Source organism: Carettochelys insculpta, chromosome 1 (assembly GCF_033958435.1).
Source record: "Carettochelys insculpta isolate YL-2023 chromosome 1, ASM3395843v1, whole genome shotgun sequence".
Classification (NCBI taxonomy): Eukaryota; Metazoa; Chordata; order Testudines; family Carettochelyidae; genus Carettochelys; species Carettochelys insculpta.
The window spans coordinates 371,648,731-371,666,879 of NC_134137.1; the positions used below are offsets into that span (position 1 = coordinate 371,648,731).

The 18,149-nt window shown below is 46.0% G+C and overlaps 1 protein-coding gene across 3 annotated transcripts in view; it reads left to right on the forward strand.

Moving 5' to 3' along the window:
* The window catches only part of PRKCQ (protein kinase C theta), a 103,943-nt gene that overhangs the window by 44,117 nt on the left and 41,677 nt on the right, over positions 1 to 18,149 (forward strand). For all 3 annotated transcript variants that reach the window (XR_012642357.1, XR_012642358.1, XM_074975613.1), the window contains exons 5-12: positions 7,227 to 7,426; positions 9,061 to 9,121; positions 10,663 to 10,825; positions 11,791 to 11,822; positions 11,915 to 12,000; positions 13,470 to 13,599; positions 14,123 to 14,232; positions 15,013 to 15,136. Coding sequence is in view for 1 of the 3 variants with exons in the window: in XM_074975613.1 (XP_074831714.1) it covers positions 7,227 to 7,426; positions 9,061 to 9,121; positions 10,663 to 10,825; positions 11,791 to 11,822; positions 11,915 to 12,000; positions 13,470 to 13,599; positions 14,123 to 14,232; positions 15,013 to 15,136 (906 nt within the window). In the remaining 2 variants the exon portion in view is untranslated. The remainder of the gene's footprint in view (positions 1 to 7,226; positions 7,427 to 9,060; positions 9,122 to 10,662; positions 10,826 to 11,790; positions 11,823 to 11,914; positions 12,001 to 13,469; positions 13,600 to 14,122; positions 14,233 to 15,012; positions 15,137 to 18,149) is intronic.

Below are 18,149 nucleotides of genomic sequence, written 5' to 3' on the forward strand. Positions count from 1 at the left end.
GAAATCAAACCCCGGAAGCTCAACCCTGAGTGGTATGATCTTCTGGGGTAGCGTAGACATAGCTTGAGTGAATGCTAGAATGCTCTGGAATGCGTGTTCTATGGACGTTCTAGAATGCATGTTTTAAGTAACCATGTGTTTCTACTACTGGTGTTGCTTGGATCCCTCTGCTTTGTTAAACAACATGCCCTTAATTTCACTACAAACTTATCTAAGTGTTGTGTGTTCAGTGACCTGAGGTGGAACTGGTAAGCTGGGGTGGATTGTTCCTTTGGAAGCAGAGATCTGTGAGCACTGCAGGCATCCAGTGGAACAGGGGAGGTGCGTGGGGGGGCTCCAGAACTAGAGTGTGCCTTTCACTAGCCGGCAGGGTGGTTCCAGGGGCTGCTTACGGCCAGAAGGTCGTATTTGTGTTGCCCCAGGCTGATGAGGTTCGGAGGCTGACCCCCCCAGCAAGCACAGACAAGAGTCCGCACACTAAGAACAGGCCGAAGCAGGTGCCTCACAGCCCTGACTACCCCAGGAAGTTTCACAGAGACCCTGCCCAGAAGAGCTTGCAATCTATACATAGGCACAGATGAGCCAAAAGACACTAGGAGACCTGATGGGAGGGTTTATGTCATGTAGATAGGCACCCAGACCCAGATCCCTGGAGATAGTTATGCAGTTAATTCCCAGTCATTCCAGTGGGAGTTAAGTTCCTAAATACCCTTGAGGAGCTGGGTCCCAGTTCCCACTGAACGTCACTGGGATTGGGGTATTGTACTCCCGTCAGCCCATATGAAAATCTCACTGTAAGTATTTCCTATACAACCTCTCTTCCTCTTAGGGCATCTGTTAGTTGTCTAGTGTCTCTGATACTTCCTGAAGCTATGGGCCTGTAGGAGAGCAGTGCAGAAGGAGAAAACAGTGGGACCTGGTGCCGTGTGATCTAGCAGTGCAGAAGAAGAAATGAATCCGGGGGGAGAGCAGGAAATAAAGGGGCATTGAGAAAAGACAGCAACATTGACAGAACAAAGGAGGCAAGAGGAGGCATAAGAGACAAGATCTGAGCTCTAGGCAGGAGAGAAGTTGTGCAGGACCTTCAAGCCTACACGTGTTGGAATGGAAGAAGTCTGGGATTCCCATTTCCTTGGATGCGGTAGATTTTTGAGCTCTGGATCCCTTCTGATGCTGTTTACATTCAGTTCTCCCTGGAAGGTTTCAGGCAGTTGCTGCTGCTGGTGCTGCTGCTGCTGCTGCTCAGTACCTCTGAAGATCAGTCTGTTAGGTGCCCAAATGGAGAGTCCCAGCATGAAAATATTGGTCTTGGGGAAAAGCTCAAGGAGATCACTTGGTAACAGAATGCAGGAATTCTGTCTCCGAGCCCTACACTCTGACCTGTTGCCTCCAAGACTTTTGAAGGGGCAAAGACACTAAATGGCCACTGTGGGATGGCGAACGCTCAATGAACTTTTGGCTATTTTTGGTTTGTTATATAAATGTGAATTATTTGAATAGATTTGTTTTTGTTAGTGGGGTCCAGTGGTAGAGTAGAAAGAATGCACCCAGGTGTTCAAACCCTGCAGGCTATTGCAACAGTCTTGTGTGAGGTATGCCTGGTGAGGTATCATTTGAAAACTCGTAACTTGCTGATCAATAACATCACAGAAAAATGCATATAGCAACTGAATCTACATTATATGTAGCGTTCTGAACATAAGCTTAAATCAGGATGAAAATGTATTTCCCCGATAAAGTCTCCTGGTTCTCAGAGGGGTGTGCTTTTCAAAGAGGGACTCCAAAACTACCAAAAGGCAGGGAAAACACCCCAACAAACTCCTGTCTCTCCCTGTCTGCCTGTCTCGGCATCACACCTAAGAAGACAAAGGAAAACAGCTGTTGGACTTTGGGTGAGAATTCTGACCTGGAGAGCTGGGTCAGTAACCTTGTTGAAAGCACGTGATGAGAAAGTTTGCTTGAATCTAATACACTTTCTGAAGTTAGGCACTAAAAAGTGTTTGATCTTTATTTTTTCCTGTACCATTTCTGATTGTTAGACCTCTTTGCTTGTATTCAAAATTTTTGTAGCTAAAAAGCTTGTTTTATTTTTTACCTGCTCCACTGGGTTTATGTGTCTGAGTAACTCTGTTGGTGGTAACAAGCTATTGAGTATTATTCCTTTAAAGGAATAATGGGCTTAATCTATTTCGACTGTCCAGGAGAAAGCTGGGCAATTCAAGATATATATTTCAGGGAGAAAGATCCAGAACTTGGAGTGTGTTGAGCTCACCCTACAGTATAACCAAGGCTAGTCGTGGCCAGGAAGTACAGTTACATAAACATATCTGGGAGTGACCTGTGTGCTGGTGGCTGTTGTGAGCCATCCAGTTGGAGGCTGCAGCAAAGAGGCACTGCAAGGCGCTCCAGGTTAGAGGATCTGTATTGAACCCTGGTGTGTCACCAGGCGTTATTATAGATGGGTATCTACATCAGTGGAGCAACCTGTATAGCCTGTGGGCCACATGTGGCCCAATGGAACTAGGCCCATGGACTCCCTGGCTGCCCCCGGTGCGCTGGAGCCCTGAACTTCCTGTGCCTCCACTCTCCTTCCCAGCTCTTTTGGAAGAGCTGCAAATCACCTGATTGTGCTCCATCCTCACTCCTCTCCCTCCCTTCCACAGCCGGAATGCCACAAATCAGCTGTTTACAACATTCCAGCTCTGGGAACAGGGGGTGGAGTGGGGTTGGAGTGTGAATCAGGTGATTTGTGCGCTCCAAGACTGCTGGGAGGGAGGGGGAAGAGCCAGTAAGTGCAAAGCTCCCAGGCTCGGGTGCACAAGAGGCACGTGGAGGTGGCAGGGCAGACAGGGAATCTGCAGGGTCGCAGGTGGAACCCCAGTGGGCCTTGGGCTTTTGGGCCCATGGAGGTGAGGGAGGGCCACTCATGCAGCTCACCGACTGTTTGTGGTTGTCCATCCCTGCGCTACATTATGTCTGATTCAAAGCCCGGTAAAAGTCCTATTGATTTCAATGGACATTAGATCAGGCCCTTCCTGGTGGCTGTTTTGGGAGGAGATTGTACTGGATAGTTTGCAATGTGCACTGGTGTTGTCTTTCATGGCTGCATCTGTCCAAGGCAGGTTTTTCTTCGCTTTGTAATGTGAGGCAAGGAGTTGGAGTTGTATGTTTTCAACAAAGGAATCACAGTATTAAATCAAAGGCTGTGGCCCTTCTTAAAATGAAAGGGAAGTGGTTGGACATGGCATTGCAGCTCCCTACAGAAAGGAAAGCATATCGTAGGTGCCTTTGAGGCACAGAAAAGATCTGCCCTTTAAAACTGCTCTGGAGCTAGTGGGCCACCTGGATCTGTGCCCTTTTAGCACCTGTCTTGATGACATTTGCCTCATGAGACTTTCTGCACTGTGTTTGAACTTAGTACGCAGTCTCCCTGATCAAGAGAAACTGTCAGACGAGGAGAAAGCCTTGCCCTACAGGAAATACAGATGCTGTTTTATCTTCCAAGAGTGTGGGGGTAAATTAATCCCTGATATAACTGCATGGACTTCAATCAAGCCACATCAGAAAGAATGTTGCCCTTATGCAATGGCCAGTTCAGTCCCATCCCAGAGTTTATTTTAGCCATGTATTTTCCTGGTCACTGGAAACCGAGATATTTATTTTGCAAATGACTGTGTCTCTTGGATAAATTGATTTTTCTGTGTCTGATGACTTTATAGCTGATGCAGTGAGGAAATGATGTTTTTTCCTGTTAATATTGTTGTTTACAATGACACCTTGAAGTTAATGTTGCGCTCAGGTGATTTTCTTTTCGTGCAGCTTTTTCTCAGAAGATACCGAATACATATTTATGAGCTTGTGCCTTGAAACAAGCCTCTGTCATTTGCTATTCAGAGCCATAGTCATCCCCAGTGAAACCCCATCAAAGCCAGTGGGTGGATTAGGCCAGCATTATGTACATTAATTGTAAAAATCTACATACATACAGTGTTCATGTGTGAGTAAAATGTGGCCAACCACACACCTTAATAACAGAGCTGGGCCTGATCTAGATCCTTATACCTTGAGGACGTCCATATACAAATTTATACTTTGGACTGACTGGTGCAGACTCTGCTCCTATTGGGAGACATTTATATGAGAAGTCCCAATTCAGCTGAGGAAATGCTGTTTTATTGTTTTGAGACACAGATAATTTTTGCAGAAACTGTGGCAAGCAGTAAGAAGTTTCTTCTCTGCCTTTATATCTCTAATATCTTGCTGCCAAATTGGTCCGGGAAAAACTCACTGAAGTTTGGGCTCAGATTTTAGAAAGCAAGGTTTGCCAACATGCCATTTGTGACCATCACTGTTCAAGGAGTGGTGTATATAGTGTAAACCAGTGTGAGTAAAGAGTTCATGATCTGGTGCTGGCTGTATAAAACCCCAACACACAAAAGGAGTTGGGACTGGATCCCTGACACTTCCTTCAGGACAGTCTATTTCTTTTGTGAGCCCTTGTTTATATGTCCTTAGCGAAGGCAGAGGTGGGGGCAGAGGTACTGCTGTGGTGATATGCAAATAGCACAGACCCAGAGAGCTGAGAGGCAGCATCCTAGCAGAGGTCAACAATGGGACGCAGCACCAGCTACAGCAGGAAACGTCTCTTTGTTGCCTTTTCCTCCAATGGTCCAGCTGCTGGAAGGGAGGGGAGGGTGTGGTCTTCAAAGGCGGGATGCAGGAGAGATTGAAAGGAACGGTGAAAGCACTTTTCTCTTGTCGCTGGGTAGACCAGACAGGGAATGGAGATTAAAAGCTTCCCATTTGCTTATCGTTCTGTGTTCTCTCCCCTCTGGTTCTAGCTCCTCCCTCCTAGCAGCAGCAGCTTGCATACAGCTGGTTCTTCCCTGCCAACAAAAGTCTACTCCTCTGGATCCTTAGGCAATGTCTACACTGCAGGGATTATTCTGGACTAATTTATTTCAGAATAATTTATTCTGAACACTATTTCAAAATAGCATTTTGCCATTTCAAAATAAAGCGTCCACATGTATTAGACACTAACTCACTTTTAAGGCCACCCAAAAGCAGTTCTGGTGGGGCATCAGTTCTGCAGTTGCTTCCTCTGGCTGCTGCCTAAGGCTAACTGAGGCTTGTGCTAAAAGGGACCCCAATGGACAGCTGCTCCTCAGCTCTCCCTGCTTGCTTAGCTACCTCTGCGAGGGACCGCGAAACACTGTTACCGGGTGCTCTGGTTGTCCTGCTTCAGGACACCACAGCATTCCCTGCCATGGAGCCAGAGCTGGTCCCGACCATTCTCCACCGCCTGCTGCTTCTGCATTCTGCTGTGGAGCACTTCCTCCAGGCTGACTCTTGTGTCTCACAGCAACCCCATCCCAGAGCCATGTGGCAAACCCTACGTGGGCAGCTGCAAGAGCAGATCCAGCTGTTCGAGGCTGCCCTGCAGGAACCAGTCCACATGCCCTGCTGTATATAGTGCCTGGACACCAGTGCAGACTGGATGAACCACATCATCCTGGAGCCATGGGGAGACCAGAAATGGCTCCAGATCTTTAGAGTGAGAGAGGCCTCCTTCCTTGAGCTCCATTAGTGGGAGTTTTCCTGCATGCTGTTTGTGATCAGACTGTGGATTGGTGTATATAGTGCAAACATACCAGTTACAGCAAGGATACATCCCCTGGCTCTGTGTCAATGATTTCTTCCTTCCACAGGAAAGCAAAATGGAGGCTGAAGGGTCCTGACATTGGCCAACAGCAGAGGGACAATATTTTCATTATCCCACAGTGCACATGAAGATGCTTTATATTTAATTTTCTTATTTCATTAAATTAAGATTTTATCAATTAAAGAGTTCAGGACGCTCATTGTTAAACAGAGCTCACCTTGAGTAAAGAGTCTGCCTTCTTGATGTGGTATATAAACTCAGGTTGGATCTGCACTAAGCAGGTGAGTCAATTGCAGGTATGCAATTCTAGCTGCACCACTTGTGTAGCTAGAATTGACTTAGCTTCAATCGACTTACTTGGCTGTCTTCACAGAGAGAGGTCGATGGGAAAAACTCTCCCATTGACCTCCCTTACTTCTTGCAGTATTGAGGAGCACAGGGGTTGACTGCCAGCCTCAGATAGTTCGATTTTACATGTGTCTCCCAGGTGCACAAAATCGAACTCCAGAAGATCTACCCTTACCTGATAGATCTTGCATGCAGTCTAAATGCACCCTGACAGTATCATACCACAAGAGATGGACAAGGTTCTTTTCATTGGTATTGTCACAACGCGGATAAAAAGATCCTTCTTTCCCCATAATGGCTTCGCCCAGCAGCTCCAGATCTGTGCAAGTCTGGGCACTGGAACAGAAGACAGAAAGCCTTTCTCCTGAGCTCTGTTACCTTTCTGCTGGCATCCATTGTGGAGGAGGACACTGTCTGATTCCAAAGTGGAGAGGGCAACCACCAGATGTAAGGAAATGAGCAAATTGGGACAGAGTCTGGCGAGACTGGGACTAAAGCGGATGTGGAGGCAGTATGACTGGGACTGGCTAGGCAGTTTTGTGGTAGGCCTCAAAGATATCTCACGTGCTATTAAGATGTGTCCCCTGTGTCACGTTATGCAGCTTTTCTTCATTGTTTCTGGCCTCGTTGGAGTAATTATGAGGGAACCGAGTGATTATCTCCCCACAGAATTATAGGGTCTCTGACTCCAGTCTCATTTCCTCCATAGCAATGGTCTTGCATCCAGTTCCTTTGTTTGGGTTCAGAGTGTATAACCCCTTAAATTGGGGTTTTTTGTTTTGATTTTCTCATGGAAGACAAAGACTTTTAGAGGCAGCAGAAATGAGGAAAAATAACTTTGACAGAGATGAAGTCAGGGCCTGATTTGTAACCACATTACTTCAGATTACATCAACGGACTCACAAGTAGGAAGGTGACATGAAGATGTCCTACTCATTATTGAGTGACCGCCAAGACTGCAGATTAACACCATAGCTGCTTCATTGATTTTTAATGGACTTGGTTCTTATTTACACTGTCATTTTACCTCACATCTGTGACAGAATATAGGGGCCTTAAAGGTGGCACAAATGGCCTTTAAATCTAGTTCAAGGTCCCTACTTGCTGCCAGAACGTGGGATACTGGTATTGGCATAAATGAGAATCAAGCCCATTTCATCACATTCTCTCAGGTGGACATCCCAATAATTCTAAATATTTTTCTGCTAACAGAGAATGGCCAGGTGTACGTCCAAAAGAAGCCCACTATGTACCCGCCTTGGAATAGCACGTTTGACGCCCATATCAACAAGGGCAGGGTCATGCACATTGTTGTGAAGGACAAAAGCGCAGAAATGGTTTCAGAAACCACTGTCGAGCTCAACGTACTGGCGGACAGATGCAAGAAGAGCAATGGGAAGACAGAAATATGGGTAAGTGCTTTGGGGTCTTAACCCCCTGATGGCTCATTGAAGATTATTATGGGATAAGTGGAGGAAGTGTGTTCACACCAGATTACAAGTGTAATTGATGTACCAAGAAAAATGGTCTGCCATCAAGGAATACATGCTGAGTCATCTTGGGTATTGCTTGATGGAAAGCAGTCCATAAACATCAAAAAGAGCTGCAGAGTGTTTTTATATCAACTGTCACTGCTATATCAAAACATATACCTTATACTAACAAGGATTCTGCTTCCTATGAGTCATGCAGACATAATAACTTTGCATAGATAGTCCTTTGGGGCTGATAGTATTATGAGTGACTACAGGTGAACTATCTTATGTGCCCTCAGGAAATGCTCTTACAATTTAATTTTTCTAATATCAGTGCACTGATTCACCACTGCCTTACTTCAGTGTTGTTTCAGTGAAAAGTCATTAAAAATCAGTGGTGTAAATGAGAAGTAACGCAGTGATGAAACAGCCTCCCAGGATTAATTACATGTCAGATAGTCCTAGCAGGCGGGCGATAGGTAATAGTGATCGAGAAATAGTGGTTTTAGGATAGCAAGGCTACTGTATGGGGCTGTGGTATTGCTACCCTTACTTCTGTGGCTGCTAGCAGCAGCATTGTCTTCAGAGCTGGGTACCTGGAGACCCGCGGCTGCTGACCAGGGATCCAGCTCTGAAGGCAGAGCTACCGCCAGCAGCAGTGCAGATGTAGGACATGCCCACCCATGGCGGGTGGAGGGGCAATGGGGCAGTCGACCCCAGGCCTGGCTTTTCAGAGGGATCCAGAGCACCAGAGGCTGCCACTGCCAAAGTACCAACAGTGTTGGCTGGAGCTCTAGTCCCCTTTGAATTGCCACAGCCGTGCAGCTCCAGCTGCAAGTGTTGTGGAGGGAGATGGGGAGGAGGGCCCCAGGGCCACAGTCCCAGTGGTGCTCAGACCTGAATGCCCTAGACACCGCCCCTACTGTCACTGGCTATACCCCTTTCGTACCCTTCCCTAGGGCCCATGGTGGCTCTCAGTAGCGCTGTGTAAGGATGGCATGATATGGTATTGCCACACTTACTTCTGCACTGTGGCCTGCAGAGCTGGGTTGTTAGCCAGGAGCGTCTGTTCTCTGGCCTCCCAGCTCTGAAAGCAGCAGTACAGGAATACGGGTGAGATGAGTATGCTATTGCCATCCTTACTTCTACACTGTTGCCTCAAGACCTGGGCACCCAGCCAACATTACAACCACTCCTCTCCAGCTGCCCAGCTGTGAAGGAAGCACAGAAGTCAGGATGGCAATAACATGAGCTGCCTAAAATAGCCTGGTGGGTCCCCTGCAACTCCCCTTTGGTCATGATCCACAAACTGAGAAATGCTGGTGTCCTACTGAACATCTGATTCGTGCAGGGTAAAAGCAAAGTAAAGGCCAGATTTCACAGTCAGTGACACATTTTTCAGGGCTGTGAATATGGTCAGGCCCGATGTATTGCACTTGTTTTTTCTTGCCAGATGAGATTGTTGCCAGACTTTAGCTTTGAGCTTTGCTCAAGGCTTCTCAAATGATTGCCATGCAGTAGTATTGCTCTCTAATACCTACATTTTTTTTCTTTCTCCTTGTGTCAACCAGCTAGAATTGAAACCTCAAGGGAGAATGTTAATGAATGCAAGATACTTCCTGGAAATGAGTGGCAAGTGACATTATTTATTGCTTAACTGATTTGATTTCTGCTTATGTGGGGCCGACAAGTCATTTTCAGATGAACTCCTACTATTTAAAATAATGTTCTCTTCAATACTGATGGTTCACCTATAAATTTGAGCTATCCAGATCAGGGCTTAGTAACACCAGTGATACAACATAAGAGAAGCCTACAGTGTCATTAGAGGAAGCAATTTAATCCAATTTATTGTTAGAATTGGTTAGGAAAATTCCAGCGCAACATCCATTTTTTAGAATTTTCTAATTCATTGACACACAAAAGTTTCGCAGAGGTGGTTTGATTCCACCAAAGTTCCAATGAAACCCTTGGCAGCCCCAGCTCCAAGAAAGCTTGCTAGGCAGACTGCTTCAAAGTCGAAGACTCCAGAGCTTTCAGGGTCTACTTGGTGGACTGCTGGGGTCCCCATGTTTTCCACCGTTCCCAGCTTCCAGACGGCCCCCACAGCAGACTGTCCCAGAACTAGGGGCCTTTTTCTTTTTAAAGAGCATATTAAAATTTGGGGAGGTTGTCCCTAGTTGGAATGTAATATCAAAATCCTCCATGAAACTGAGTGACCTGTCCCACTGAGCTCTGATTCTCATAATTAAAATTGCCAGCTGTTCCCACCCCACTTCCTCCCCTTGGTCATGCCCACCCTCATATGTTCACATTGTAAGTACTGAAAGGATCTTCTGCCAGTAGTTTCAGAGAAGCGAATTGGTATTTAAACAGATTAATTACTTTTCTAGAGGCCTTTACCTTTTTGCTTTGTGGCAGTGGTATGAAATCTGCCTATTCATTTCTAACCAGAGATTCATGTGTAACCTCTTCAAGTTTTATATTAACTATATGTATTAGGCTACTTGGGTCTCACATTAGTTCCTTCCATCAGCACAATTACAGAGAAGAGGCTAGAGCATAGGTCTGGGGCTCAGGATTCCTGTAGTCTATTCTCAACTACACAGACTGTCCTTAGATTTAAAAAAAAAAGTGTCAGGGATGGTTATAAATCCTGCCATGAGTTCAGGGGACTGGACTTGATGACCTCTTGAGGTCTCTTCCAGTTCTCTGAGATAGAGAGAGTGTGTGTGTGTGTGTGTTTTCCAGGTCCACATTTGTCAAACAAGTGTAATACCTGCCTGGCACTGCTGGCTTATGGATTTATTAATGCTTGTGAAGCACTCTGAGATTCCCCAGTAAAAGACATCATAGAACACAGAGTATAAAGACAGTATAAAGCCAACAGTGAATACACATGTAATCCTGAAGGCACTGAGACCGCTGACAAGAGAGAGTGGTGTCTCCATTTTACAGCCTTAGCTGAGAGGCAGCTGGTTTTAGCTCACGCAGTAGAGGCACATGGCTTTAGCCCCTAATGTCACAGGTTCGTTCCCTCCTACTGGTACTCTGGGTTCATCAGCCTTACCCACACACTGCATTTACACTGTATGTGGCTATCCTGTATATAACCACACACATAAAGAATAACTGAATTTCTTAATGAACTCTTACGTCTCTTTTCTCCCCAGATGCTAAAGAGCTGATTGACTGCGAGACAGAGGGCTTTTTCTCCCTGCATCAGCGGCGAGGAGCTATCAAGCAAGCCAAAATTCACAACGTCAAATGTCACGAGTTCACGGCGACCTTTTTCCCACAACCCACATTTTGCTCTGTCTGCCATGAGTTCGTTTGGTACGTACCACAGTTCAGCACTGGCTCCACCTTTCATTCCCAAACTCATTGTGCATCGTGTTAGCCAGAAGCCCCCGGTTACTCACGAATGAGAGTTGGTACAAGTCAGGTGCTTTCATGTCTGCCCTGGATCACAGCACAGTACAGTCCAGTGCATGTGTATGTATGCAGATGTCCCCAGGCATTCTGGTACACACTATAGGATTCCTCAGAGAGTCCCTCATCTAGTCACTAATCATCATTTCAGGACAGCTGCCAAACATCAGCGAAGAAACGTTATTATTGCTCACCATTAAGACGCCTGACCCTACAACCCTCGTTCACATACTTAAGTGAGCCTTTTCACTGAGAGTTTGCCTGGGCTTCTATTTATCTCAATCGGGCACAAATCCCCAAACGTATTTAGCCTCTAAACTTATTTAGAAATCGATGGGAGTTAGTGGCCAAAATACCATTGAAGTTCTGGGCCTGGGAATCTTTCCATTGATTTGAATGGGAGTGTGATCAGGTCCTTAGAACGGGAAGCTGAGGAAAAAGCTGCAGAATTTGAGCCACTGGAACTGTTTGAAGGTGTAAGGACTACTCGTGTGAGTAAGTGTCAAGATAGCAGGCCCTTTATATTACATGTCGGGGTTCCGGTTTTATTTCAGGGATATGACACAATTGTCCGTGGTTCTAACTGCTTTTTGTTTCTATCTTTTACTTTTTCTTCAGTGGCTAAAATGCAAGTAAGTTTCTAATAAACAGTTTGCCATTAACTGATGCAGAGTTAAGTTATAAAAGGCACAAAAAAGGCTGTGAGGGCCGCATGCACTCATTCTGACTACTAGCTGAATTAAATAAAGATGCTTACATTAGATAAGCCCTGCAGGAGCCAATAAAAATCAATGTGGTTTTATTAAATTTTCATTGCTGACATTAGTCCTCTGAGATTTCAAAAATAACCAGCTTTGTGTTCGTTGCAGGGGACTTAACAAGCAAGGCTACCAGTGCAGGCGTAAGAAGCTTTATTATATTACTATAATTATTTATTCGCTCATTTTTCAATGACATATTTTTCCTAATATTGTGACTTCTCTGCTCTTTCAGAGTGCAATGCTGCTATTCATAAGAAGTGTATTGATAAAATAATAGCTAAGTGCACAGGATCAGCAGTCAATAGCAGAGAAACAATGGTACGTGTCACATTTCAGCACAGGGATTTCATTCTGACCTTTCTCGTGCTGGTGCCAATGAGGAGTAACATGAGTGATGTCACTAAAGTTACTTGTGTGAAAAGGCTGTAATAGATCTGATTTGTATCTTTGCCTGCACCTGCCTAATCAGTCACACAAACTCTTATTTGTGATGCACTCCAGTTTAATAACTGAATTTGTACTATTTAAGTCACAACAGGAGGGTGAGGGATAGCTCGGTGTTTTGAGGGTTGGCCTGCTAAACTCAGGGTTGTGACCTTGATCCTTGAGGGGGCCATTTAGGGATTTGGTGCAAATGGGAAAGAAAGGGGCAGGGGAGGAATGGTGCTTGGTCCTGCTAAGAGGGTGGGGGATTGGACTTGATGACCTCCTGAGGTCCCTTCCAGCTCTATGAGATGTGTGTATCTCCATCTATAGCCTCCTAAAAGACATGCTATATCTCAAATAGAAGTTATAGGCTTGAGGGAGATCCTATTGGATGAGATTTGTTTTCCTTTATAATGTAGGAGGTCAGACTCAGTGATCAGAGTGGTCCCTTCTGGCCTTAAAATTGAGGACTTTACCATTTCAAGAGTGAATACATTATCCAAACTTTGCAGTCTATTAACAGGAGAGCTGAGTTTCGACAAGTTCACCTTTATTGTGTTTTTATCTTGCTCTTTTGTATCACTGTCCCAGAAATGAAAGTTAGCTGCCATTTCCTCCTTGTGAATAAGACTACATTTTTCTTCATTAATTTCATGCCATTTAGGTTCTTTGTTAATTTCATCCCATGTCTCCTATTTATCCCCACATAGCATTCCCTAATCAATTCTGATCCCACCATAGTGCTTACACCTACCCAGCATTGCCCAGCCAGTGTGGCTGGCCTGGGCTAGGGTGGGGACCATGATGCCCAGCCGCTGTCGCTACTCCCCAAGGCTGTACTGCCCAGCCGGCGGCTGCTCTATTTCATTTCGGGATGTGCTCTCTTGCTCCCCCCGTGGTCATTCTGGTGTATAACTGTCACTGTTACCACACCCCTCCCTTTTCATTTTGGTGAGAAACAATCACATTCCACGCGCATTCCATCATCCTGGCACTGCCAAACCCTGGCCTTGCTTTAAGGTATAGTAAGAGGAAGTTATGTGCCAAATTTAGCGGTCCTAGCTCTCACTGTTTTGGAGGAGTTCTTAAACAAATGGACACACAGACAAACAGACATGCAGACAGATGAAGGGATAAACTGCCTGCACTACACATATAGATAGATAGATAGATAGATAGATAGATAGCTTATTCACAAGGATTTTTTTTTCATTCTTGGTAAAAAAATAACTAATAATAAGATTCTCCAAGACAACAGTGATGTGCACCAATGTAATACCCCCGAGACAGATAGAATAACATGGATGATGAATAGTATTTTTTTAATTCAGTGCTTTCATGGCTGCCTCTTCTTCCTGCAGTTCCACAAGGAGAGGTTTAAGATAGACATGCCTCACCGATTTAAGGTCTACAACTATAAGAGCCCAACATTCTGTGAGCACTGTGGCACGCTCCTTTGGGGCCTGGCGAGGCAAGGGTTAAAGTGTGACGGTGAGTCGGCGGCTTGCTGATCTATTCTGTGCTCTGCAAATGTAGGTGCAAGGTATGTTTACAAGGCTGCTCTCCTGAGGAGCTGCAACCTCAGGGCCAAATCCTCTTTATGTTACTCTTGCAAATGGTCCCGTAGTAACTGGAGGTGTGGGGATCTGCTGAGGGCAGAGTCTGAAGGCTTTCCCCATACAGCAGGATCATTTTGAGGCAAGCACAAGGACGCATGGGCTGTAGAGTTGAAGAGTTGATCCACAACTGCTCCACAGGGTGGGGAGGGAAAATCTCCCGCCCCTTTCATATCTCCTGGGCTTGTTCAGGTTGAGCCAGAAGAACGACTATGTACCAACAAGTCCAATAGGATTTAACTGGGGCCTATGTCTTGCACTACGCAGCACTACACAGATACGAATTGCAGCCTCGCTAGCGTGGGCCAATACAAGTGCTCTGCCTCATGTCAAACAAATGCCGTGTATTGTGCGGCCCTCCCTCTGCTCTGATCACCTCATAAACGTCTTCCTTGCAGCCTGCGGCATGAACGTCCACCACAAGTGCCAGACAAAAGTGGCAAACCTGTGTGGCGTTAACCAGAAACTAATGGCCGAAGCACTGGCGATGATTGAGAGCGCCCAGCAGGTACGACAGCGCGTGGGCTGAAATCGTGTGGGTTAGTGGGTGGAGGCCGCTGGTGTGGCACTCAGGATTCCAGGCAGCAGGAGAGGGCAAGCAATGGGCCTCCAACACACACAAGCCGCACCCGTGTGTGTGCGGGTCACCTGACAATTGGACAGGGCTGCACCTGTGGCACTCTTCTGGAACAGCCAGGGCTCCCGCTTGTTCCTCACGACTGGTACCACTCTGCATGGGCCTAGCAGCCCTGTGGCCAGCCTGAGCAATTTAAAAGGGCCTCCGAACCACCACCACTGGGTCCTCTAGATCCTTTTCAGTTGCCTGGGCCTCTGGGCAATTGCCTCCTTTCCCACCTCCTCAACCCCTGTCCAGCATAGGTGGGCTGTCTGCTCCCCCACTACATGAGCTGGCGCAAATCATTTCACCCTCGGTTCCCCTCCCACTCTGCCTTGTCCCTTTAGATTGTCGCTTCTCAGCACAGAGCCTATCTCTGACCATTTCAGTGTAGAGCAGCCAGCACAATGGGACCCAGATCTTCTTTGGGACTTCTAGGATTTTCTGTAGTCATATAACCACACGGAGACTCCAACTCTTCCACAGTGTGGTGCTTTAAAGAAACAAAGATTCCAAAACCATGACCTTCCTCATGCATTAAATCGATGACTGTTGTCAGTTGCCACCTCCTGGTCTGTCTACAATCATGCCTGTGTGGATTACACTGGTAAGATCCCCGTGCTCATAAGCATTTTCAGCCAAAACATCTCTCTTGTTTTGCTTTTGACCCAGGCTCGCTGTTTGCGTGACACCGAACAGATCTTCAGAGAAGGGCCACTGGAAATTGGCCTGCCGGTTCCTATGAAGGAAGTAACTCTGCTTCAGTCCGTACCAGCCCCTGCAACGGGGAAAAGAGGTAGCCCTCCAGTTATGTGTGTTGGTGATGCCAGTTATTTGAACTCTTAGAGGGCAACAATGATAATAATGAACTTAGTCCATTCATGGTACAGGGAAGAAGACACCCCATCTATAGGACACGTGGGCTACGTCTAAAGCAGAAGCATCTGTTGACACCCTCTGTCGACAGAATGGCCGACTGGAAGCTCAGCAGATAGGGCTGGCCAGGGAACTGGAAGCCTTCTCTGTTGACAGAAGTGTATACACTGCATTTCTGTTGACAGAAGTGTTATTCCTCACATTTTCAAGGGATAACACTGTTGAGACAAATGCAGAATTGTGTTGAGACTCTGTCGACACTCCGTGAGTTATGTCAACAGAAGGCCCCTTGTGTTGATAAAACTCAGTCGTGTAGACACAGCCATGGAGTCTGTAGGTAGTTCTTTCACCCTCTGGTGGTGGTGTACATCTTTCCCTGAGGCAGGAAGCACTTGCCAAGCCTCAGAGGCTTCACAGCTTGAGTCCATGTGTGGGCTGTCACTGCTAATGCTGGTTCCCCTGGTTAGTTTGTTGACAGCAGGAATTAAACCTGGGAAATCCATAAGAGCTTCTACTGCCTGAGCTAAGAGACCCATGGCCCAGCTGCTGCCAGAGGGAGATGGGCAGCCCCACTGAGTGGATGTAGCTTCTGCTTACAAGAGGTTCCTTCCTTCTAGGCCTGACATGGTGTCATGCTTCTGCCACAGTCGCATGATTTATGTCTTAGGCCTCGTCCACAGCAATTCTAGTGGGTTCTCCAAACAGTGTCGTTTCCACAAAATAACTCATTCCAGGTGATGTGTTCGGAAGTCCGTACAAAGTGTCATCCATCACTTCTAGGGTCATGCCGAACCATATCCCTCTCTGTCATACCTGCCCTCAGTTATTCCCAGCCACTCCGCACAAGGGCAATGAGTCCTCTGGTGCAGTTCCCTTCTACTTCTCCATAGACATATGCCCCAACCCATCCAATTCTGTCCTCCGGTGACATGATCCACAAGCACCACCCACACAGTAGCAGGGAACATTTTCCATCGTGGGAATGCTTTATCATAGTTATTTGTTTATTCTGTTCGAGCTGTGGGCATATTGTTATAGTCTTCACTAACAATGCTGACTACAGAATGGTTAATCTCATGCAAGGGTTCCAGTGTTGCCTTTGTCTTCCCTAAGTATCCTGCCATGCTGTTGGCAAGTTACACTCTGCTGCTGATGTGTGAACTTGTCCAAAAAATTGGTATAATTGGGTTTTCAGGCTTGTCTCACTTTACTCTTTTCTCCCCTCTCTTGAATTTTATTGGTTCTTACGTTTGTGAACCTTTGATGGTGTGAACAGTGTTTGTTAGTGTGGCCTACCTTAATAGGATGGTGAGATCACATGTTTAATAAAATCTGCACTCATATACCCTCAAAATGACCATTTTGGGAGAAAATATTCCAACAACACAAATGGGAATTGGATGCCCGTGAGCTTGTTTCCACTAGGATAACAAAGAAGGTGAATCCAAATACAATTTTAAAGTGGGTGAATTTAAATAACATAAAATCCATGCATGGACATTATCATTCAGAATTAAAGGGACCTTAATGTGGTGTGCTTTAATTCGTTTCCAAACTGCACATCAAGTTCACCCTTTAGTTAATTTGGATTATATTTTCCCGGCTGTCCCCATGTAGACGTGCCATCATTTCCATTGAAAATCAATGGAAAATCTCTACTCTACTTACTCAAGAGCTGATCTGAACATCAAAAGGTGGATTTAAATGAAATCTTTTAGCTCCCATGTCTGGAAATTACCTTACCCTATGAACTCTAGTAGTTTATATTCCTTTCAGTACTAGCAGCGAAGATAAAAAAGTCCAAAGAAGTCAGAACACATTGGCCCAGGGTCTTAGCTGGTGTAAATCATTGTAGCTCTATTGAAGTGAATGGAGTAACTCAGATTTACACCAGCCGAGGAGATATTAATAAAATGGTTGAGTTGCACCACCGATTTAAGAAGTTCAGTATATGCTATGCATACCCGATTCAGTATTACTGGGATGGGATAATTGAGACCAGGGTGCGTACACGCTAATGTGCACCTTGACAAGAAAGAACTGCGTTTGGAAATGGCCAACAGTAGACCACACAAGGAGACCTGCCTTTTCCTTCCTGCTGTGAAGCGCTGCTCCATGACAGCAGGCTCTGTGCCACCAGAGAGAAAGTTTAAGCAGGCAAGGTGGGGTGCAAGGGGAGGGTAAGAGCTGGGGTCTGGGGCCTAGGCTGGAGCCCCAGGACTTAGAAAGAAGATTATGTTCCCCTCGCCAGTTGACTAACTTCTTGCACTTTTTTTCTAGTTTTTGAGCTGAGAATTTGCCTAATAGCAGTTCGGTGTGTAACCCACACACCTGGGTGTGGATCACTGTTCCATGTAGTGGCACCTAAGCCACTTTACAGTGAATGAATGAGTCTCTCCTACAGCCTTAGTTGAGCGTCAGCTGGGCTTTCTCTCAGGCAGTAGCGGCTCTTGCACTAAGCTTCAGAGGTCCCAGGTTCACGTCTGCCTGTGAGTGGTTACAAGCGCACAGATTCCAATCACTAGCATTGCGGTCCTATCTCACTGTCAGCATATCCAATCTTTGGGCCATAAGGCCTACTATTGACTTGCATCCCAGGGGTGTAATGCAAATGGGTGGTACAGAAACTACCACTGCTGTGGGCTTTAAAATGTGTGTGTCAGGAAACAAAGCAAAAGTAAACCAAAGTTTAAACCCAAAAAGGACTCGAATTTGGGCTCCCCACTTGGAGCCTGGTGGAATGGTGAAGAAGGGCATAACTTTCCCAACCTTTCTATAATTATCCATTCACTGATCACCTCAAGATCACATTGTTCTGCGTGAGGGCTGCACGTGGGAAATTGAAGCTTGTGCAAAAACCTGCAGTCCACTTACTGAAGCACAGTTGCCATTTAGGAGTATGTTATACTGATGCTGTGGAGTCTTTGGTATGT